The sequence below is a fragment of the Daktulosphaira vitifoliae genome, unplaced genomic scaffold (assembly GCF_025091365.1).
Source record: "Daktulosphaira vitifoliae isolate Bord-2020 unplaced genomic scaffold, ASM2509136v1 Scaffold_4, whole genome shotgun sequence".
Classification (NCBI taxonomy): Eukaryota; Metazoa; Arthropoda; class Insecta; order Hemiptera; family Phylloxeridae; genus Daktulosphaira; species Daktulosphaira vitifoliae.
In genome coordinates, this window is record NW_026099575.1 from 37,281,814 (window position 1) to 37,306,068 (window position 24,255).

At 26.5% G+C, this 24,255-nt stretch overlaps 1 protein-coding gene across 2 annotated transcripts; it reads right to left on the minus strand.

The window, feature by feature from the left end:
• Window positions 1-120: 120 nt before the first annotated feature.
• LOC126905383 (myosin heavy chain, non-muscle) lies at window positions 121-24,203 on the minus strand. Of its 2 annotated transcripts, XM_050685013.1 has the most exons (30): window positions 23,448-24,203; window positions 18,383-18,539; window positions 18,193-18,320; window positions 12,865-12,888; window positions 12,450-12,542; window positions 12,228-12,390; window positions 12,018-12,161; window positions 11,494-11,861; window positions 11,252-11,422; window positions 10,395-11,180; window positions 10,069-10,328; window positions 9,796-10,012; window positions 9,095-9,424; window positions 8,882-9,005; window positions 8,611-8,819; window positions 8,399-8,527; window positions 8,191-8,323; window positions 7,928-8,106; window positions 7,625-7,858; window positions 7,336-7,521; window positions 6,354-6,548; window positions 6,120-6,284; window positions 5,622-6,049; window positions 5,236-5,378; window positions 3,220-3,409; window positions 3,022-3,139; window positions 2,793-2,956; window positions 2,590-2,732; window positions 2,435-2,485; window positions 121-418 (listed from the first exon to the last, which is right to left on the minus strand). In XM_050685013.1, exons 1-29 carry the CDS (start codon window positions 23,793-23,795, stop codon window positions 2,460-2,462), a joined length of 5,955 nt encoding a protein of 1,984 aa, XP_050540970.1. In that variant the 5' UTR covers window positions 23,796-24,203; the 3' UTR covers window positions 121-418; window positions 2,435-2,459. The 2 variants fall into 2 exon arrangements, with proteins under 2 accessions (XP_050540970.1, XP_050540971.1); XM_050685014.1 differs by lacking the exon at window positions 2,435-2,485 and having other exon boundaries at window positions 122-418; window positions 23,448-24,202.
• Window positions 24,204-24,255: the final 52 nt, after the last annotated feature.

The window sequence follows — 24,255 nt, forward strand, 5'->3', positions numbered from 1 at the left end:
TAAAAATTAGATTAATAATTAATATTTTTTACTACATAGTAATTATTGTTAGATGAATAATATTATTTTGTACAAACAAAAAAATAAAAATACATAAAAGAATAATAATTATAATAAATAATAATAATAAATAACTGAACTACATCAAAGTTTACAAAGATAATCTTTCATCATACATTTAACATTTAAAAGTTGACGTAAAATGTTTATATTTTTTAATTTAAAGTCACATAGTTGGTGATCATTAAAATTTTTAGTTAAAAATTACTATTTTTTTTTTAATTAAGTACGAATTATTTTTAGATAACCAAAAATAGTTTTAAGTTAAAAAAAGTAATAATAATTAAAAATTTATAAAAAAAATTCGGTATTTGTTTGAGCTATGTATCACTCAGGAAACTGCTTGTTCTTCATGGACCTAAAAATAAAAATAATTATTATTTTTAGCTTAAGTTAAAATCATCACCTATATCCATAATTAGAAACATTAATTTTTAAATACGTGTTTATACATTCAATATCTACTGATTTGTTAAATTAGCTAATAAAAAAATATAAGGTTTGGATTGTAGATATTAACTAATAAATAATAGTATTAAGTTTTCAGCAATAATTTATATTAAATTATAATGTATACAAAATAGATTTGAATTAGTAAATTAATCTTTGAGCGGGTGTACTTTATAAAATATGCAAGTCTATTTTAATTGTGTAAAGAAAACTTTTTCTAAATTGAAAACAAGTTTTTATTTACTTCATGATTTTTTTTACTCAATAATCTCAAAAAAAAAAAAGTACTTTAAAAGAATAAAAATACATGTAGATTATAATTCAATGGAATAAATAAAGCATTGAGAAAAAAATATTTTTGTTTAAAAACATTACATTATAAGTATAATGGTGCACCCGCTTAAAAATGAAAAAACAATACTAGTTATTAACAATTGAATTTTTAACTAACCCCAGAAATAGTTTTATTACTAAATCTAATAAGCTTACTTTGGTTTTTACTACATCAATTAAAACAATACATTTTTTACTTAAATTAGTTTTTGTTCAAAAGAATTTGTTTGGTTGAATATGTCATTATTGATTGGGTTATTACAAAAATTATTTAAATCTTGAAGTAATTTAATTTTAATAAGTACAATACTAAGAACGAATTTTTGGTATTTATTAAGTTTTTCATTAACTTATATTCTACTATACTGCCGTGCTAAGCGAAAACAGGATATCTCCAGTCAACATGATTTTTCAGGAACACAAAAAAACATTTTTAACAGTAAATCAAGATACCCTTTTTTCCCAATGTATGAACATAATTCAAAAGACCGTAACTCCATTATTTTTTATGTGATATACCAAGTTTTTGCTTAGTATTTGGATTTACCGTGTTTTCGCTTACAAAACATCAAATATATTGAACTTACCGTATATTTTCTTATTTTATATTTCAATTTTAGATGGATTTTAATAAAAAATATACTATTTTTACATCAAAAATTGGTGTAAAACCACTAAATTTACCTATAGAAATAAAAAAAAAATTTTTTTTTTAATTTTGGAGTTATCCTGTTTTTGCTTAGCACAGCAGTATAGTTAAGTGTTAACTACTAATTTTTAATGTTTAACAAAAGTGAAAGTTTGTTCAAACTTAACTTGAATCATCTATAATGTAGATTGATTCAATTAATGAATAACAATTACAATTTTAACTTTTTTTTTTTATTCATTTTATAAAAAAAATTATTATTATTTAAATTTTTAACAATGTCACCAATATACTAGGTGCTGTTGTGGTAAATTAAGAACATTGCGTTGAATATTTCTTATATACATTTTAAATGTAATAACTCACCCAGCCATGTTTTATTAGTTAATTTTTTTTTTTTTTTTTTTAATAATAATAATAATTATAAAAAATGATTAACAACTATGCCTTGAGTATATAAAAATTCTATAATTTACTACTAGTTTTAACTTATGTCATCATCGGGTAATAGCTTATAAAAAAAATTAAAAAATCTTAAATAATTATTAATAAAAATAAAAAAAAATTTTAATAAAAGAGTATAAAGTTTTATTTTATCTTATTAAATGTTAAAAATATACATATAGAAGAATTGGTTGTCAAAATTTCAATGAGAAGTTGTCATAAATTGATAAATCATAAAATCAATCTAGAAAAAAATTAAAGATAGTATACAAATTAAGTTAAATCACCATAATTAATAAATTACACTTTTACCAAGGTTTACTTTAAATTTTTGTAAAATAATTTTGATTTTTCATTATTAAATATTAGTTTTGGTAATTAAAGTCAATCATTTGTTTAAATATATATAAATAACCAAAAAATAAAAGAAAAAAACCAAAAGTTCATAATGAAATTTTTCCTGAAGCCAAATGTTGTTCAAATGCATACCCTACATACCATTTTAATTGTGATGGAATGAAATTTATCGAGACCACATATCTTCTGTACCTAAATATTTTAATATAATTTCAAACAGATAATAACATTATCTAACTATAATTTTTATTTAGGGATACTTAAAAATTTATTTTGATTAAATTTGGTGTACAAACCTAAAGAATTTGTATCATTAGATCCATTATTTGATTCTAATGAATCATCTAATGAGCTGCCATGTACGGTTGACAAATCATCAATTGTTGACCCTCTTTTACTGCCTGATGTACCTATTCGAGAAGTGGTCACACCAGTACGTCTGAAATTATAATAATTTCACTATGTATTTATGCATATTTGTATTTACTGCAATAATTACCTGAGTTTACTTCTTAGATTATTATTTTCTCGAGAAATGGATTCATTTGATTCTAATAACTCATCCAAATCTCTTTGAATCTTACGTTTGGCATGCTTTTCTCTACTTATTTCTTCTTCAGCTTCTTCAATTTGCCTTTTCAGAGCCTTTACTCTGGTATTACTCTATAAACAATTTTTTTTTAACTTTTATCATATTTTAGAAATATCAAACTGAAATGCATACTAACCTTTTCTACTTGTTCTTTATATTGGTCAACGGTTCTTCTTTCATCTTCTAGTTGCATAACAATTTCTTTCATTTTCTTTTCAAGTTTACGGTTAGCTTTTTGTTGTAACTGACGTTCCCTTTAAAAAAAAAGAACAATATAGCAAACATAAAATTAATTGTATGCCTAAGAAATTAAAATGGATAAAAAAATAAATACTTGGCTTCAGATTCTAACTGTTCTTCAAGATTGACAACTTTGGATTCCAAATTAGAAATTGCTGCTTTAGTTTTAACACGCTGATTAGTTTCTATTTCAGTTAATTTAGTTTTTAACTCTTTGTTTTGTCTTTCCAATAACATTCTAGTTGTTTCCAATTTTTGACTTGAGGTACGTTCATTAGCTAAATCTAAATTTATTTAAAATAATACTATGTATAAATATATATATTATATTTATATTAATAATAATAGATGATTAATTTCTTAAAGATAAATCAACTAAAATTAATTTTTAACACTTAATGACAATGTTCTTGATCTTGCTGTGATTAATATTTATTTTAGAAAAAAAGAAGAACATTATATGACTTATAAAAGAGAGGTAGTAATAGATCACAGATTGTTTATTTTATGTGTAAGAGTGAATGTAAATTGAGTAAAAGATTGTAAGTTATCTTAGGCAAGAGTAAACTACACAACATAGACGAATGGTAATGGAGTTGTGGTGTAATGGGAAGAGAGTATACAAAAACAGAAAGAACACAGGAGGAGAATCGTGGATCAAGTGGTGGAAATTGAAGGGAAAATGAAAAAGAGTTTCTAAAGACAGTAAAAGAGGACAGCGTGGAATGTCAAGAGAGACGTCAATGATGAGTGGAACAGATTTGTTAGTTGTGTAAAGAATACTGCAAAGGACACTCTTGATAAAAATAGTAGTAGAATGCCAGGAATCAAAGAAACCCGGTGGTGGGATGAGGACGTTCAAAAAATCATAGAAAGTAAATATATAAAAACGTGGAAGAAGAGCAATAGGAGAGAAGATTGTATGGAGTATAAACGCTTGTGCAAAGATGCCAATTGTGCAGAAAGTAAGGCGAAGTTTAAGAGGTATGATAGGATAGGAACATGGAAGGCGAGAAAGAAGTTTACAGACTTGTGAAAGTAAGAGAAAAAAGGTCTAAGGATTTTCATTATGTAAGGTGTATAAAAAGTGTTGATAATAGAGTATTATCGAGTGATGATGATGTGAAAATAAGTAGAAATAGTATTTTGAAAAATTACTGAATGTGGAGTATCCAAAAGAGACATTGGATGATATCTTGTGGAACGAGGAACTGGTAAATTTTATTAGTATGAAAGAGGTATGGAGAGCTTTAGCATCAATGAAAAAAATAAAGCAATAGGATCAAATAAAGTGGCAGTAGAAGTATGGGAAATATTAGGAGGTGTTGGCTTAAATAGGATTACGAATAAGTAGGAGTAATACAGAGTATATGGATTACGAGTTTGACAAAACTTAAACATGAATAAGTGAAATGAGGAGATCAATGACAACCAGCAAGGGTATGATAGGAGAGGTGTAAAGTTTTAAGTATTTAAGATCAGTTGTGCAAAAGAATGGTAGTATGGACGAGGATGTAAGAACACAAGATTATGTGTGGGTGGGTGATGTGGAGTAAAGAGTCTGGTATGATATGTGATACATTCAATGAAACTGATAGATAGGTTTTAAAATACTGCAGCGAGACCACATCTGGTTTATATATGGTTCAGTGTTTGGCGGTTGACAAGAATAGAGCTGAGAATGAGTGTAGCAATGATGAGAATGATTAGGTAGGTGAGTGATATAGTGAAGACTAGTGAAGATAGGATAAGGAACATATAAAAGGGAGTATAGGTGTAACGTCAATTGTGGATAATATGAAAGAAAATAGACTTAGATGATTTAGTCATATTATGAGAAAAAAGGAATCAGGATGCTGTAAAGAAAACCAAAAAGAGATGGAGGGATATTATTAAATGCAATATGAGGACAGCTAATGTATGGGAGATCGTATCAAGTAAAAGTTTGGGATAAGGATGGTCAAACCTAAGTATTTGGGATCAAGGCGAGGAAAAAAAGGAAAAATAGACTTAACGCCTATGTTGTTGTAAAATTTACAATTGATTAATAAAAATTTTAAATGAAATTTTACTATTCATTAAATTAAATAACAGATTTTTATGTAGTTACCAGAATTTAGTTGTTCAATTTGGATCATAGCTTTCCTACTACGCTCATTTAATGCTTCAGAGTTAGTTTGCTCTTCTTCTAATTCTTCTTCTAATGCAGAAATTCTAGCTTCTAAACGACGTTTTTCATCAACCATCAATGTACTATTAAATATAAAAATTCAAATATAAATTAAAGAAATATTTTAGTTCTTCAATTTGAATTCAATTAGATCAATTTGTCAATTGATTAAACACATGAACCCATGCTATTAAGCTAAAAATAGAATATTTTTAAATAAAATATAATATTTTTAAAAATCATAAATTATTTCTTATATATACTGTATAAATTAAGATAGTATTTCTATGAATTAAAATGAAAACTTTAAAAATGTTACATAATACCCTTTGTTCGAGTTGCTATTCATTTCTTCCATTAAATCATCACGTTCACTTTCAGCCACACGTCTTGCTCTTTCAGAAGCAGATAGTTCTTCAGTTAATAAAAGTAATTCAGCTTCAACAGATTTTAATTTACGTTCAGTTTCTTTAGTTGTAGCTGATAATTCATCACGAGATGCTCGAGCTTCTTCAGCATCGCGTGTAGCATCTTTTAATTGGACTTGCAATTTTTTTAACTGTTTAAGAGCATCTTCTTTAAGTTTATTGTGCATATCCAATTGCTGTTCCAAATCTTTATAGTCAGCTTCAATTTTTTTACGACCTGCAACTGCAGAAGCTCTTTGTTTGCGTTCGTCTTCTAACTCAGCTTCGATATCACGAATTTGTTTAAGAAGACCTCTACGTTTTTCTTCACTTTGTTCTTCTTTGGCCTGTTTATTAAAAAAATCCATTTTAATTACTTTTATACTGCAATTTAATTTTAAAAAAATTGACAAATACCGCAAGATCTCTTTCAAATTGAGCTCTCAATGCTTGCATGTTTACTTCTAGTCTTAGCTTAGCATCTTCAGTTATTTGGAGCTCATCTTCTAAATCTTCATTTTGAATGCGTATCTCGGCTAATTGAGATTCCAATATCCTCTTAGCTTTTTCTAATTCATGTACCTAAATTTTTTTAAATTTTGTTATACAATTCAATTTAATTATGCCATGTCTCATTAATTAATGTCTCACATTTTTATCAGCAGTTCCTTGATTATTTATAAGTTCATCTAATTCATTTTGTAAAGTTCGCTTGCCTCTTTCAAGTTCTTCTACTTTTACCATTAACTCATCTAATTCTCTTGTAAGTGATAGTACACGAGTTTCTTTTTCACGAGCTTCACGTTCAGCAGCATCACGTTCAATAACCATTTGCTCTGACACTGCCTAAAATATTAAATTTTTATTTATACTTAAGATAACTATATACTTAAAGATAGGAATTGTCTTATCTTAAGTAATGTCTACTGAATATTCTAAAAGGAATAATAAATTTATAATTGTCCCATTCATTTACAATTTCCACATTAACCCCATAACTGAAGGTTATTATTTTAGATGCATTTTACTATTAATATTTTGATAGTGTTAGAATCAATACAATATTTGAACTTTTATTTTAGCTTCAATACATTGCTGAGAAGTTAACTTTTACAGTGACACACACACACCTTACAATTTACTCGTTCCTTAACCATAATGTTAGGTCAACAGCTAGTGTAAAAATGATGTCAAATCATTGTAAAGATGTCCCAAAAAAGTTGAGATAGAGAATCAGGAAATGATAAAGACTAAGAATTGATGAAATAACCACCAAGTAAATTTTTTTGTTCATTTCAATTATTAATTCTATTTCTATTTTTATATATTTTCAATATTCTAAAAAACATGGCTTCTTTAAATCTTTATCAAATTAAAGGGAATACAATTTACTTATAAGATAAAAAAAGAAAACCTTTTCTTGTAATTTATATGAATTATTATTAGATTAAAAATAATATAATTTTTGATAAAAATTGCCAATTTTGAAGTGTTCAGCTTAGTAGCTAAGTACTCACATTATTCAAAATTATTTATTTTAAGAAGTTTTAGCAACTTGTCCTCTTTAAAAAATTGACCTCATAAGTCAATAATCATGTAGTTTTTAATAATATGATACATTTTTATTCATCACCTTTTCCTCAGCAAGAGTTTTATCAAATATTCTTTGTTTTTTTTCCAATTCAATCACTTTAGATCGCTGAGCTTCAAGATCAATATTAATGTCATCTAATTCAGATTGTAATTTCTTTTTTGATCTGTCTAATTTATCATTGTTGGCTTGCAGCTCTTCAATTTGACGTTGCAACAATTCTGTGTCCTATCACAAAACAAAATTTTATATAAAATTTTTACAATTTGACTTTTAATATCTAACTAATGTTATTTTTTTAATATCTTTATTAAAATGATATGCACTAAACCTTGATAGATTTTTTGTATGAAGCTTCCATGGCAGCCATTTGCTCAGCTTCGTCTTCCATTCTTTTACGACTTTCAGATATTTGTAAGTTAAGAGCTACTATCTGTTTCTCCATAGTTTTTTTAGATTCTTCTTCTTCTTCTAATTGTTCTTGTAAGGCTTCTTTTTCACTTTCAATTTGTTTAAGTTTAGAATTCAATGAAAGTTTTAATTTAGTTTCCTCCTCAAGAAGTGCCTATATGAAGTAAATAGCAGTGGTAATAATAAATTGAGCTTTTATTCAATACTTATTGAAATCTCATACTTGAGTTTCCTGTAGTTGTGTTTCCATAGTACCAGCAGCTTTTTCTGCAGCTGACGCTTTGAGTTCTGCAGCTTCTAATTGATTAACTATAGATTCAGATTCATTACTAAGTTTTGATAATCTATCAAGAAATTCATTCTTTGATCTTTCAGACTCTACAAGTTTACTCTGTGTTTCACCTAGTTAAATTTCTTTTTATTAGCTTCATAAACCTTTTAAAATAAAATGTCTTAACATTAAGAATTCATCACTACTATACATACTGAGTTGAGTTTCAACAATTTTCCGTTTCCTTTCTAGTTCAGATTTTGAGGATGCAGAAGTTTTAAGTTCAGCAGCTAGATCAGCATTTTCTGCTTCAAGGGTTTGCTTGGATTTTTCCAATTGACTTTTAGCCTAAAAACAATAAAAAGTGGAAATTTATAATTTTAACCTTTAAATATATTAATCTTTATATAAATAATAAAGTACTTTTTTTAAAGATTCTATCTGCTCATTGATAACTGATATTTCTTGACTGTGTTTGTGCCTCATTTCAGTAATGATAATTTCATGTGACTGAGTATCTTCCTCTAAAGATTTTTTCAATGTAGCTAGTTCCTAATAAAAATCAATTATTTATGAATTATTTAAACTTATAAGGGTATATATTGAATTAAATAAAACAGATTGATTTAATTAACTTGTTCTCGTTTAGCTCTAAGTTCATGTTGAGCAGCAGTTATATCTAATGAATCTAAGAGTTCATGTTTCAAAGCTTCAAGCTCTTCATTTAGATCACGTTTTTGTTTTTCAGCTTTACTTCTAGCAGTACGTTCTGCTTCAAGATCTTCTTGAAGCTCGCCAAGTTGAGATTCTAGTTCTCTTAGAGACTTTTGGGATTGAGCTTTACCTGAATAAAAAAAATATATAATATACAAATTTGAAAATTTAATATATTTTTAAGTATTATACTAGCAGCTTCTTCATCTATTCTCATAAAGGCTTGTGTTAATTCTTCTTCTCGTTTTCCAAGTTGTAATTGTAGGTCTTCAACTTGAGCTTTCTTTTCATTTAATTGTTCTTTTAAGTCATTTACCTAAAAAGTTAAAATATTGAAATAATAAAATTGCCAACTCCGCAATTTTTAATAGTTTTAATATGTGTATAAATGAATATGAAACTTACCTCTGTTTCAACTTTTCTCTTTGTTCGATCCATTTCTTGACGTTGTTGGTTATCTTTCAACAAGCGTTCTTCAAGTTCAGCAATGGTTGTTTCATGCTTAGTTTTGAGTTTTGTCAAATGTTTAGCTTTTTCTTCTTCTTCTGCCAAAGTTTGAGCTAAATCTGCGGCTCTTTCTTCCAATACTTTTTTTTCTTTAGCTAATTTTACATTAGTATCTTCAGCTAATGCTAAATCTTCTTCAAGTTTTTTTAACTTAGCATCAGTTTGTACACGTTCCAGTTGTAGCTTTTGTCGAGCAGCTTCTTCTTCTTCTAACTGTTCTTCGAGATCCTATGAGGAAATATTTAATAGTAAATAAAACAATACTCACTATTTTGTACAAAAAATTTTGGGCATTTATCTTTCATAAATAAATCTTTAATAAATAAAATGAATAATTTTAATACTGAATAATATATCATTATTAAGGATAGTGTTACCGAGTTGGTAACGTGACAGTGCTTGATTCGTACTACCTCAAATTCAAAACTCAGTCATGGGAGGCTTTTTTTACCGAACAAAAGATCAGTTCAGTAATTGGTGTTGCCATCCTTCTCTCCAGAGAGGGACTAATATCAATGGTTAAGATACCTTCTCATTTGGAGGATGCCGCTATGGCTTTTTACGGGCTTATAAAGTATTAAAAAAAAAAAAAAAATTACATTAATATTGAGTTGCAATTTTTTTTTCTCTTGTCCTAGTAAACTAGACCTTTCTTCTTCTTCTTCTATTCTAGCTTCTAAATCATGTAATATTTCTTCCAACTCCAATTTTCTAGCAGCAAGTCTAGCTCTCATTTCTTCAGCTTCAGCACACAACTCTACTTCAGCTTGAAGTTGTTCAGCTAATGCATTCTTCTCATCAATAGCTGTTTGATATCTGAAAATAAAAGTGATATTAATTAATAAGTAAACAATGATAAATTTAAATTTTACTTTTTCTCAAGTTCAATAACTCCTCGTTGTTGAGATTCTAATTTTTCTTTAACCACTTTAAGTTCTTCTTCCTTAATAGACAATACTTCCTCTTGTTTAGTAACTTCTAGCAATGGCTTTACTTTCGTATATAATCTCCACCATTGCCAATTTCTCAATTTTAAATATGCTGAGCAGTTACGCTGAATAATACGAATAGCATTAAGCTGTTGCAAGCGCTTTTGATAATTTCTTCGTGCTAGATAGCCTCTACAAAACGCCTAACACATACAAAAATAGAGAAAATTAAAAATATATACAATATTTCATTTTTGATTATAATTTACTTGGAAATTAACAATAAGATCAGAAATTTTGAAGTCACGCTCTTCTTCTAAATGAGCAAGAACACCAGCTCTAAAGAAAATCTTTGATTGACCAACTCGATATAAGTTTGAATCAAGTTCAAGAGCATTTATCATTTTTTCACAAGCTTTTTTGCCATCCATAAAGCCTTTGGGTATGGCATTTGAAGTCAGTAACTCATAACGTTGTCTAAACTCTTGAAAAGGAATTCGGTTAGGGAAACCTTGTCTACAAATCCTTATACCTTCTAACACTCCATTACAACGTAATTGATCTAAAACTAACTGAGCATCAATTTTACCAGCTCGCTTCTCATGATTTGGAATAATACACCTCACAAAATTAGGATTAGTGTTTCTCAAAGTAATCATTAGTTTGTTCAACTGTTCTTTATATAATTGTGACACTGTACGAAACATTCCTTTTCGAGTACGTGCCCCAAACTGTGTATCACTAAGTGCTTGATGAGCAATGCCAACTATCTCGGCATCTTTCCAAATATGGGCAACAAATGGATCTTGGGAAGATTGAAGAAGCTGTACAATGTTTTCATTCAATGGATCCATATTTTTCATCAACCACTTGCGTGCAGAATAATCAACTTTTCCAGCATAGTGAATAATTGAAAAGTCAGCAACACCTCTAAAATCAGTTTTCAAAAATTTAGGGTGAACACCTTGAGCAGATATCAATTTTTCAACAAAAGATTTATCAGTAGCTTTTGGAAACCAACATTCTTCGTCCAGTAGAGCCATAACACCCATTGGCTAATTAAGATATTAAAGACTATTAAGTAAAATATATTTAATCAATTATACTTGAATAATTAAATACATACTTTGTCTATTAAATCAATAGTTGGTTGAAGATCTAGTCCAAAATCAATAAATTTCCACTCAATACCTTCTCTTTGATATTCTTCTTGTTCCAAAATAAACATGGTATGGTTGAAAAGTTGTTGCAATTTTTCGTTTGTGTAGTTGATACATAATTGTTCAAATGAATTTAACTATAAATTGAAAATCATAATATTTAATGATATGGTTTTAATATTATAAATATTATAATATAATAAATTACTTCAAATATTTCAAATCCAGCCATATCCAATATGCCAATGAATGAAGCACCTTGTCTTTTAGATCTATCTAAAGATCGATTTATACGGTTAACAAGCCAACGGAACATACGCTCATAGCAGGCTTTGGAAATAGCTTCAACAGCAAATTCGACTTGTTCTTTAGTTTGAGCTTTAAATACATAGTCTCTGCCAACTTTAATACGAGGTCTAAGGAAAGCCTTTGTCATTTCAGTAATAGAAAGACCTAATAAATGAGCTACTTTTTGTGCTACAGTGTTATCAGGTAATGTAGCTTGATCACTATTACGCTCTTGTTTAAACTGCATATTTCCAAATAACATGACAGCACTAACAATTCGAAAAATAGCTAAAATAAAAATTTAATATTAATTTATTTAAAAAAACAAATTAAAGTATTACATTGCTTATAATATTAATTATGTATTATTATTATTTATTATAATATTATCAATGATATTATAAAAATTATTATTCAAGTATACCTGAAATTTTAAGAACTCACCTGAATAATCATCAGTGTTCATTCCCATTATATTCATTGCATTGACAGTTTCTTTAAATTCAGCAGCATCATCAACACCAGGAACAGGTAAGTTACCATTTGTAAGAAAACTATAAGTCTTAGGATCTTCAAGGATAAATTCCTCTAAAAATAGAAATTAAAAAGGATATTAGTGTAAAATTATAACGAATAATTTATTTCGTTTTTTACTTTTTTGTTCAGATGATGCACCACAAAGTAACTGGTAAAAAATATGAAATGTACGTTCATCTTTAGCTTGCCGTATGGCTCTTGATTTTTCCAATAAGTATGTTTCAATATTAGCACCAGCAATAAAACCAGATGCATCAAAATTAATACGAATAAATTTACCCTAAGAAAATAATCTAATCAAATATTATTTTAAACAAGAAAATGTTGATATCAACTCACAAATCTAGAGGAATTATCATTTTTAACAGTTTTGGCATTTCCAAAAGCTTCTAATATAGGATTAGCTTGTAACAATTGCTGCTCTAATTCTCCCTAGAAATATATCAATTTCATAATTCAGTAACATGTTTAAAAATAAAAATATTATGAAAACATATTTTTATGTTACTTACTTCAAAATCATTATTGTTAGTTAAATTAATATTAGTATTGCACTAATAAATTAATTACATCCAGTTGAAAGCGTGCAAAATTATATTAAATTATTTAATAGTTAAAATTAAGTATGTAACAATATTTAATTTAAAATGTAATGAATACTTATTCATTTTAAGTTAAATAAATAATTAGAGGTTAATTATAAAATAAAAAAATATATTAGAATAGTAGCTGATTTATATATTAAGATACTTACAACAACCAATGCTGGTCCAGGTGACTACGATAGTCAATCAATTTTCAATACATGAAAAAGGTTTTTTAAAAACAGATAGTTAATTACAAAAAAAATAATTTAATTTATGTTTTACACTAATAATTAAGTTAAACTTATATTTCTTAACAGCCTACTGAACAAAAGTCACATGTAAAATTTAATTCAATATCAATGATTAAATCAATAAGTAATAAAATTCTTTTCAAATTTAAATATAATAATAATTAAAAACTGTAATTGAGCTTGATTTTATCGCTAAAAGTTTAGTTAAATCATGAAAATTATGTGATAGAAAAAACGTTAAAAATTGTTCTCCCCAACGATGGACAATTTTTTGTATAAAAAAGATTTTTTCAAAAGATATCAACTTTAATTCTTAAATCAAATTTAAATTTCAAATGGCAACATACAATTAATTAGTTTAATTTATAGATAATGATCTAATTAAGAAAATAACTGGTCAATAACAACTTTTGGATCAGTATTTCGGAAGTTATTAACATGTAATGCCTAAGTGGAAGGACGAGTACAGTCGGGAAATGTCTATTTATAAAAATAGCAACAACCACTCTTCACATCCAGCCATTACATTAAATTATTAACTTCAGAAATACTGGTCAAAAAACTGTTATTGACCAGTCATTTTCTTAATTAAATCCTTATCGTTTAAATAAGCTAGTTAATTATGTGTGTTATCATTTGAAAAATTAGGATGAATTTGTTTGAAATTGAAGAATTGAAAAAAGATTGATTTTATTTAAAAAAATAAAGGATGAATTAAAAAATTACTTCATGGTTAATAAACCAAGAAAAACATGAAACTAAAAAAAAAAAAAGTGAAAAACTTATTAATATTATTTTTCGAATAATTAAGTGGTTCATGATATATACTATTATTTGAAGTCTTGGAAGAGTTTCTTTGAATAAATGAAATATATATATTATTTATTTATTAAAGAAAATACAAATAGTTTATTGAACGTAAGTTCTACAAAATTAGATTAGACCGTAAATACTCTCCTTTTTTATGATTATTATAACTTTGCTAAGGTGATACAACAATCTATTTCATAATATGTAAATCCTCAAAATCATTAAATAAGACAAAATTATATTATCAACATTTAGTAGGTAATACGTATTTTGAGAACATCAACATTAATATAACTAAAAACAATGTGTAAAAAAATATTTCCCTATATGATGTGTACCTATAAAAGATTAGATAATATGGAAAACTATTTCAATTTATGTCCGATAAATAACAATAAATACAACGAACTAAGTTCTCATTATGAGTTCCTCTCTAATCACAGTCAGACTCAATTTCTTCAAATAACAAATCACATTTGAAAATTAAAAAGCGTGTTCTATACATAGTTAATGTAACATAAATAATCGTTTCGCGGTCAAAACAAATTCTTACAATCTAAAAACAAATTCATTAGATATTGCATATTTAACAAACAATACGCACAGCAATCAGTAAACAATGATCAGACGATAATGAAATATTACGCGCTGATTAACTAACAGAAATTACCAAATGATAACAACATATTTTAAAATCTATAATAATTATGAAATAGGACAGCTAAAAGACATATTAATATACAATTTTTTTATAATTACTAACTACAATTCTCTCTTACACTGAGGTTTACAAAACTTATTAGTAATAAATTATTACTAAGTGACTTATATGCGTGTTAAACATGTGAACACGAAATTAATCAAAATAACAACAATATCAAAATCACAAAGAAAAAACTGAATAATTTGTACAATTAACGAGAAAACAAAAAAGGTTTAGCCTAAGGTAATATGAATTTGATAATTGTTAATTTTCACTTGATGACTAAGTAAATCAAACTTCAAGTTCAAAATGGTATATATTACAGTACAGTAATATAATATGAAATTTAAAGGAATAACATCGTACATTCAAACTGTATTAAATCTAACAAATACTAAAAAAATATTTTAAACTATATTTTCTTTACAAATTTGCAAAAATTTGAGAGCCTAAATAGGGGAATACAAGTTTATTTTGACTTCGACTGAGGTACACATACAGAGTCATTATTACAACCAGAAATCTTACAATTGAAAATTAAATGTTACGTTCAAACAGATTTTACAGTCTCTCACGGACGCTATATGACGATAACCCAGTCAGTGAATTACTATTTAAGGTAAAACGAGCAATAGTACAACTGAGAGACAACAGGTTAATGGATGCACAAAATATACAAACATTTTTACAAAACAATTATAATGTAAAATTTGTTTTTATTAAATCATTATCATCATTACTTTTCTATTACAATTAACGGTAGGTCTTCAAAAAATGAGTACCATAAATGGATGTTTCATCTATTTGTGCGAAACAAAAATGATTATTTAATAGAAGGTCAAATCATTAAATTATATTTATAAAAAATTTAATTTGGTATTTTTTTAATCGATATTTATTACTTAGTTTACAATATATATGCCTGAAAATTGCAGTATACAATACACATTAATTTTTATACTTAAATATTGGACAATAAGAAAAATACTTTTTCGGTCATAAACTAAGACGTAAGTAATTTATTGTGGACTAAAAAATAATTCTCTCAACTATTTTAAAAGATTTGAACTGTTATCAATAATGGGAAAATTTTACAAAATTGTATAATACTCATTTACTTTAAGTACGAATAAAAGATTAGATATTCAGATTGAATTTTACAGAAAATAATTCTCAGTAAAAATTATTACTAATCTTTTCCTTATATATTCATATATGTTATATATATGAATAATAATAATGATAATGATATAATATGTGCTATATTACGAATAACACCAGATAATAGCATTAACACGACATAATCAATTAAATAAAAGTATTGATTATTACTAAAATGATAAAACGAGTCATTGTAAATGTATATCCTGAATATAAAACTATGTTGTGCTCTTTTTTAATTTTTTAGTGCATAAAATATTAAGTTAAAGAAATTCCTTTAATATTATCGAACTTTAAGTAAAAATGTTAAAGACTAAAACAAAGCTTTCAAATATAAAAAACTAAATTATTAATAAACATCTTATACGACTAAAATTATTAAAAGTAGATAGGTTCAACTTAATTAAATACTTATAAATTAATTTATAGAAAAAATTTATATTCAAAATATATATTTTAAAGGTATTTATATTGTATTCCTGTAACTAATCTTGAAAAAATATGCAATTTAATTAATAATTGTTTTAATAATCTGTATGCTAATGTGATTTTTTGTATACGGGCAGGGTATAATATATTGACAATTAATATATGACAGAGTTACATGATGTACAATGTTCTCTAGATAAAATATAATTATGCGAACAAAACAAATATTTTCTATTTATGAGTTCATATAAAAAAGTAAAAGCCAAAGATACCATGTGTGGAATTTTGTGACTGTACGACGGGGGTCTTTCATAATTATTTTACACGTGACACAGTTAGAGAAAAATAATAAAATCGCTACCATAAGAGGACCGATCGGGGTTTAGTACCAAATAAGGAAGCAAAACTTTAAACCTAATCCTTGTCGCCACACGGGGACTCGCGATTTATTTCTACACTTGGATTTCACTATAACCTTTAATCTAATGTTTTTACTTAATATATCACTATAAAATAATTTAATTATTGAAGTTTTAGCAGTTAGAGGAGATAACGAGAGAAAAATTAAATGAAAACAAACAATTCCGTTATAAGAACCAATATTTGTGTTTTTAAAGTAAGCTATAGAACCATACTTGGCATGTAAGGTCATTGATTGTACCAGTAAAATAAATAATTAAGCATCCAGCGAAAACCACCTATATAGTAACTGAGGGTACACAGATTAATGATCTATCGTGAATTAATATTTTCTAATCAATCATCATAACCAAAAACATATTAACAAGAAGCTTAAGATTGGTGGTAAAAAATTTATATTTTTGTAATATAAACAAATATAAGAACAATATTACTCTCATTGTTTGGGGAGCTATTCATATATCAATAACTTTCACCGACATAATTTTTAATTGTCTGTAAAGCCGCTATATTTCTTACTTGTTGTATACCAGACAAAATATCGCTAAATACCTTAAAGAAAATACATATGTATGAATCAATTGAATTATTTGACCGTATTTAGACCTCTTAACTTGTCGTAACGTCTATCGCCAACTAATTTATGAGGCAAGCTATTTATGAATAAATTGTCGATAGTCCCTATGAATTAAAACTAATGAACAATATATGTACTACACTTAAATAGAAACAGAAAATTAATTCATTGAGACAAATATGGACAAAAATATCACTATTGCAAAGAGAAGGTCGTTTTTTATTTAAGCATACTAGAACTTTAATAAGTCTATCAGATCATAAATTGTACTTTCATATTATATAAATTTACTTTCCGTAAACCAAATGTTACTCTTACGTTAATTTTTGCACACTACACATTTACACGATGAATAAAACAACAGACACTTTCAAATAGATCTGTTAAGGCAAATATTTTTTACTTACTAACATGGAGTACTATGCGAATTATAATTATCAATTATAGTCGACCGAGTACCTAATATAGACGTAGGAGTGGTTAACAAGTAAAAAAATCAACTTTACGCCTTCGTTTAAAACCTACAGGGAAACAAGCAAAATACTTTTTTTTTACTGTAATAATTTGTAACATGTTGACTATCTTTTTGATAATTAAATTTGATTAAAATCTTTCCCTAGTGTAATCGTGTATGATACGATTTATTGTTATGTCTAATTGAATTAGGCAAAGCTAATAATAGTAGTTCTACAAAGAACGCATTTCCAACAAGTACAGAAGAACCGAAAAAATATTGTGATAAAACAAATACAAAAAAAAAATTCCACTTTACATCTTATAATATGTGTAGTGAATGATACATATATACAAAGTACTAATATTAAAACGAGAAACATAGATACTAAATTTTAAAGCAACAAGTTAGAATACAAAAAACCTCTAAATTTAACCAAAAAAAGAATCAAACAAATTGGCAATAATATTCCAAATACTCATTTGGAAAAATTCGAATCCCCGAAGAACTTCTATGAGCATATTTAAATAATTAAAGTCTAGTCAGAATTCTGTATTCATCTAGAATGTTACGAGGTAGTTCTACTAAAATTACCTATCATGAAGCATCTTTTTAAATGACAGTTAGTACACAGCGGGTGATAAAGATTTACGTATATGCTACTATATTGTTATACATAGTAATACTCACGGCATGTTGAATCATTCCTTTCGGCTTAGAAGCAGCTACATATGCCAAGTACTGAATTACTTTTTTGGTATTTTCGGTCTTACCAGCACCTGACTCTCCCGTACACAATATAGATTGGTCTTCTCGATCTAAAATATAGAGAAAATATTGTCAGATAAAATAACTCTTAAAATAAATAAAAAAATATAACCTTGTAACATTGACCGGTAAGCAGTGTCTGTAACGGCAAAAACATGAGGTGGTACCTCATGACGTTTGTTGCCTTTATATCGTTCCATGATATTTTCTGTGTAAATTGGTAATCTCTTGTATGGATTCACAACGACACAAAATAGACCAGAGTAAGTCTAAAAAACAAAATAATTACATCAATATTATACAAATAAATGAAAAAAAGAAATTTTTTAACACATTATTACTAAATATTAAGAAATTGTGAAAAATTATTGACTTTTGCATAATTTATTACCATTGAAATTATGTAAGTAACTATATATGAATGTATTTATTTTGCTTATTTAGTAAAATTTTTATTAATTTAAAAAATAACAAAACTTTTGCAATAGTTAAAACTATTAAAAATAGTAAGAATTTATTTTCTACATCTTATAATCACCAGGATGTTCATTTCTAATATTTCTTATAGTAATAATCTGTAACCGCATTGCATCTATAATAATGTAAGAGAAATACTTATATTTAATCAATAATAATGATATAACTATTTACAACGTAATAAATCTACAAAGATTTTTTTTTTTCTTCAAATTAACTTATTTTCATTTACCTAACAACAAACATTAGCTTAAGGCGTTATATAAAATATAAGCTACAAAAGTATTACTAAAAACGTTATGTTTGTTCGTAATTTTTCTTGCATTCCTAAATTTCTATATGATAACACATATTAAACGAAAATACTGACTGACCTTTTATTTTGTTTCTAAGTGACATAGTTAACATATTAATATTATTTAGAAACCTTTCGATATTCTCATATGCCATTTGTGAACTTCTTATAAATAATATGTGCATTAGAAGAAATTTGTATTTTTATGCTATCCCATAAAAAATTAACAAAATAAAAAACCTCCAAATGAAAAGCGATGATACAAAAGAAATTATAGTAATAATTTATTCTTGACGCCTCTATTTTACTTATACGTCATGAAAGCGACCTTACTCGAGTTCATCAGAAAGATCTTACATGAGGGCGACAAAGATACTATTTAATACCCAAAACCAGTTTTACAAAAAAAAACATTTTATAGGATGGTTTGAGATGTATTATTTATTTTTTATAATAAATAGTATTCTTAAATCTATTTTTAATTAGTTACTACCGAATGTTTATTTTTTTTCTATTATTATATATTTTTCATATCAATTTCCTTAACAAAATTTAAGTGAAAACGAAACTGTAGTCCACTCAGCAAAATATTTAATAATACTAAAAATATTCAAAATGTTTAACTATTTCCGATAAAACTTTTCAAATAATTATTTTAGTGCAGTCATCGAAATAACATTAAATAAAAATAATTATTACGAACAAAATCATTGAATGATTCACAGAAATTTCTTCTGTTTCGTAGTAGTATAATATAAAATATTATAATTAAATGTCCAGGATCCTAACATAATATACGTATCATTGTCTCTATAGTGATCATGACTAATCAGTAACGAAAAATTACACATTTGTTAGTAATACTTTGTATAGTCAATATTTTATAATTGAGGTTTGACCTAATTATTAGTAGACATTAAACTAAACGCACTAAAGACAAAATCAAATTTAAAATATGATCAATACGCCAACTAAACTATGAATTAACCTTTTTTTTTATCTTTAGTGAAGTGCACTTGTAGTGTACACAATATTAACATTTACAACAATGACTCAACATATGAAATATAGAGGGTTCACGAAGAAATGGCGGTTCGGATAGCAGCCACTCCTACATAATATATTACTAGTGTGTATAGAAAAAGCATGCAAACGTGTAAATATCTTAAATATATATATTATGATTATATTTGGCACGAGTATAATGTATCGACAGCTACGGGCCTAACGAATAATTGTTAAAAAGTAAAACACGTTAACAACATTCAAATTTAAGAATTTTTTTTTTTAAGTTATCGCAAATAATTTTATTCCATTGAATGATTGACATAATGTTATTGTCTTAATCAGGCGACACAAATATTTATTCGCAATAGACACAATGAATGACACAAAAATGTTTTTGTTCTAATGTTTGTGCTGACACGACATTCAATAAAGCAAGCGACCGATAAAGCTGGTACGTCCTCAAAAAAAAATTCCAAGTTTATTCTTACACATTTGAATTTAACGAGTGTTAATATTCATAATATTAATACTAATGAGTATTTGTAGGCTTATCGAAGTACGGCAAGTAACCACAAATACACATTGCGTGCGTCATTTTCTTTAGAACATAGTCTGGCGAAATTTTTTTACATTATTATGGTATAAATAATATTAGAATTTAACTGGAAAACACACGGCGATTGATAAAATCAATTGTTAAGATATTATTCGCTGGGATATAGTTAATTTTTTATAGTAATACTAAGATTTCATGGTCCAGATTAGTACGATTTTACATAATAATATTAATTACGGATTCAGTTTTCTTATGCATGCAATTACGACTACAACATACACAATGGAAGTTTATTAACAAATTACTTATTAACGACAATTGGGTATAAATTATTTTTTAATATATTTATTGACGAAGGCAGTGGTACAAACGCAAAATGTCGTTGTGAAAGAATAACGAGTTTCACTGTTTTAACTATCTATTCGTATTTCCCAACTGGCATGATATGAAAAACGTAAAAAACGCTGTATTTCATAAGAAACAATTTTTTTTAGCTATGAACTGCATTAAAAATAAGGGTGTAATAAATATACAATGTACTGTTCAATGTATTACACTAATCGTGATTTCTATAACAGAAGAGGGGCAGGTTGACCAGACCAGATAATGTCACATGAATTGACCCAGGATGACCCGTCTGCATTCCTAAGTGCTTAATAAGTAAATAGATACGGATATATACGTAGATATACGAGAAAAATACAAGTTTTAATCCGGATGTAAATTATTAATTACGAAAATACATATAAACGAACCATATATGAATACATGTACATGTGATTAAGTAGTGAAAATTTTAGAATATTTAATAGGAAAATTAGTATAAAAACTGTATGTTGCATAAAAGTTAATTTTTAATATATAGATTTTGTCCACAAAATGTTCTAAGGATTTTATTTTATATAAATAACCTGTATAATTTACAATAACTAAAAATTATTGTTTATTTAAAATTAGATTACATCAACATATCCTAATATTTGTACCTATAATAGGTACAACTGCAAAGCTATTATTTAAAAATTACTACCGTTGTTTACATTTTGATGTATAAACATTTAAAACAGTTTGTTGGTAAAATATAAATCTAACTCTTATGATACACCTTTCATCAATCTAATTATTTACTTATAATAAACAAAAAGTAAATTTTTGTGAAAAATTAAAAACATTTAAAGCAATAATAAAACATTTAAGATTTTTGAACATACAAATTTATAATAATATTTAATAAATTCAAGTTTATATTAATCACGCCTTTTTTTTAATTTGACACAATACCTGATTATTATTATCATATTATTTCAAAGGAAAGAGCATATCTCAAAATTACTTTTCAAGGCATCTCAAGATGTTTTTTTACTTAAATATAGGTTTTGCATAATCAATGATAACCCTAGATACTTCATATATTACAAACATATGACAGGCAAAAGCATGATATTATTTAAAGCATAGTTATTTAATTTAATGATAAATTATATAATTTTTAAAGTTTACTAGTTGTATCATTATAACATTCAATATTTACTGTTGTAGTATGTGGTCTACTTATAATTAATAGTGTAAATTAATTACTAAGCATTTTAAATTCAAAATATTTACTATGTATAATATGAGGGAAAATATAGGTGGTGTCCATTAATTAAGAAAACAGATTTCTATTGTTTTCATTGTTTGTATATTGTAATATGGAAATATTAGCAATATGGAAAAACTGATTTGACTGAATACAATCTTCATAGATATTAATCAACATACATATATAGGAGTAAACATTTAAGATTTTCTGTGGAAAAATGTACAAGTTCCATCTATACTAAAAATCTTGTATATAATCAGCTGTTAGAAAGTTTAAAAAAGTACATGATGTATAGCTTTAATAGTTTTCATAACAAAATTCAATATTATATTAAAAAATTAAATTTAATATTAAAAATTTAATAAGATGCAATAAGTATTAAGCAATAAATATTTGGTAAAGAATGTTATTTATTTTATTAATTGAATATAAGAAAATAACTATTTTAAATATCTTGGAAATTAATAATAGTTATGAAGATACATAGATATTTAGTTAAGATTACTTTAAATTTATATAAACGAATAATACTTTGCAAGCCAATAGTAATAAAATGTAAAGATACTGAGAATGAGGGTTATGTAATTTATAAAATAAAACCTTTAATACTATCTTTTTTGAAGTTATAGCAAGATAATTTCAACTATAAAAATGTATTAGAATGTAATAGATATTCTATAGATCCTAAAATTATTATCAAAAAAATATTACAACAAACGTGTTAGTGATTGATAATATAAAACATTGAGTAACTATGCTTTATACACAGAATTTCGGTAAGACCAATTACATTTTATTAAAATAAATGGTTTTTAATTTCAAGCATAACTGCAAATATAAATTTCCAACATCTGTTGCTGTAAAATTGAAGGGTCTAGTACAATAACCAGTTATTTTCATTTCTTTTTTTTTATATTCATGGTTTTATAATTTCTGATAGAGAGTTAATTGTTTAATAGTTTGACATGATCACTAAACATATTAACTAAAAAAAAATAATATTGAACAAATATAGATGCTTGATATGCAGAGTTTAGCACTTAAATCATTTAACTTTTTGTGTCTAGCGAATTTTTAATAATGGAGATAGCCAGTTATTGCACTGGACCTTTTAATTAAAAAATAAAACTACTTTACTATATTTCTAAAATAAAACCAGTCGAGGAATACATCCTATAGTTAATCAAGCTTTGAACCACCCTCTACATTCATACATCATAACGAGTTTTATAGAAGTTTTATAAAGAGTATCAACTCACATAAATTAATCCAGAGTAATATCGGTCTTTAATATTGTGAAGTACACAAGCTTCATTTAGGCAAGTTAACTCCGCCATATCTTCACTTTTGTCAAATTTGGGTGGATTCATTTTTTGTATGACATCTTTATCAACCAGTATTCGCTTGCCAGTCTCTGTTATTTCAACTTCTACTTCATCTCCTCGTTCTCCTTTAATACCAGCAGCCACAAAGCCTTGATTTTCGTGGGGCACCCAAACTAACCGTTTTTGGGTCCATTCTGCTTGAGTGGGCTGATCGTTAAGCTTATTTCGATCAACAGCCAAATATTTCATAAAGGGATCCGATCTATCTGAATCCATCTCCATGGTTGATGTTTTGATGTCACAATTTATAAACTAGTGAACTTCGCGAACACCGCGTCGATTAATAACTTTTTTTTAAATAAATTAATTTTTTTATTGATAAATTAAAGATGAAGAAAAAAAGTAGTTTCATAAACCCGCGAAAGAAAGACAGCAACCGGGTCCTTATGCATCTGTTCTGCCCACAAACGAATTTGGGCAGTGAGCAACTAATAAATACATGAAAACTTTAATTTATATTAAAATTCTCACGTACTCCGTGTCCGCACAACGTAACTGCAGCGAACTGAATGAAAATACAGAATGTTTTAAACCTAAGATATGGTTGCTTTAATGTTTTTACTTCTTGAACCCGTAAGTACTAAGCTAAGCTATTAGCTCGCAGTGGGATGACGAGCTGCAACACACGCCGACAAACATTACCAACGGGCGATGACGTATCGCTGCCAGTATTCGACACAAG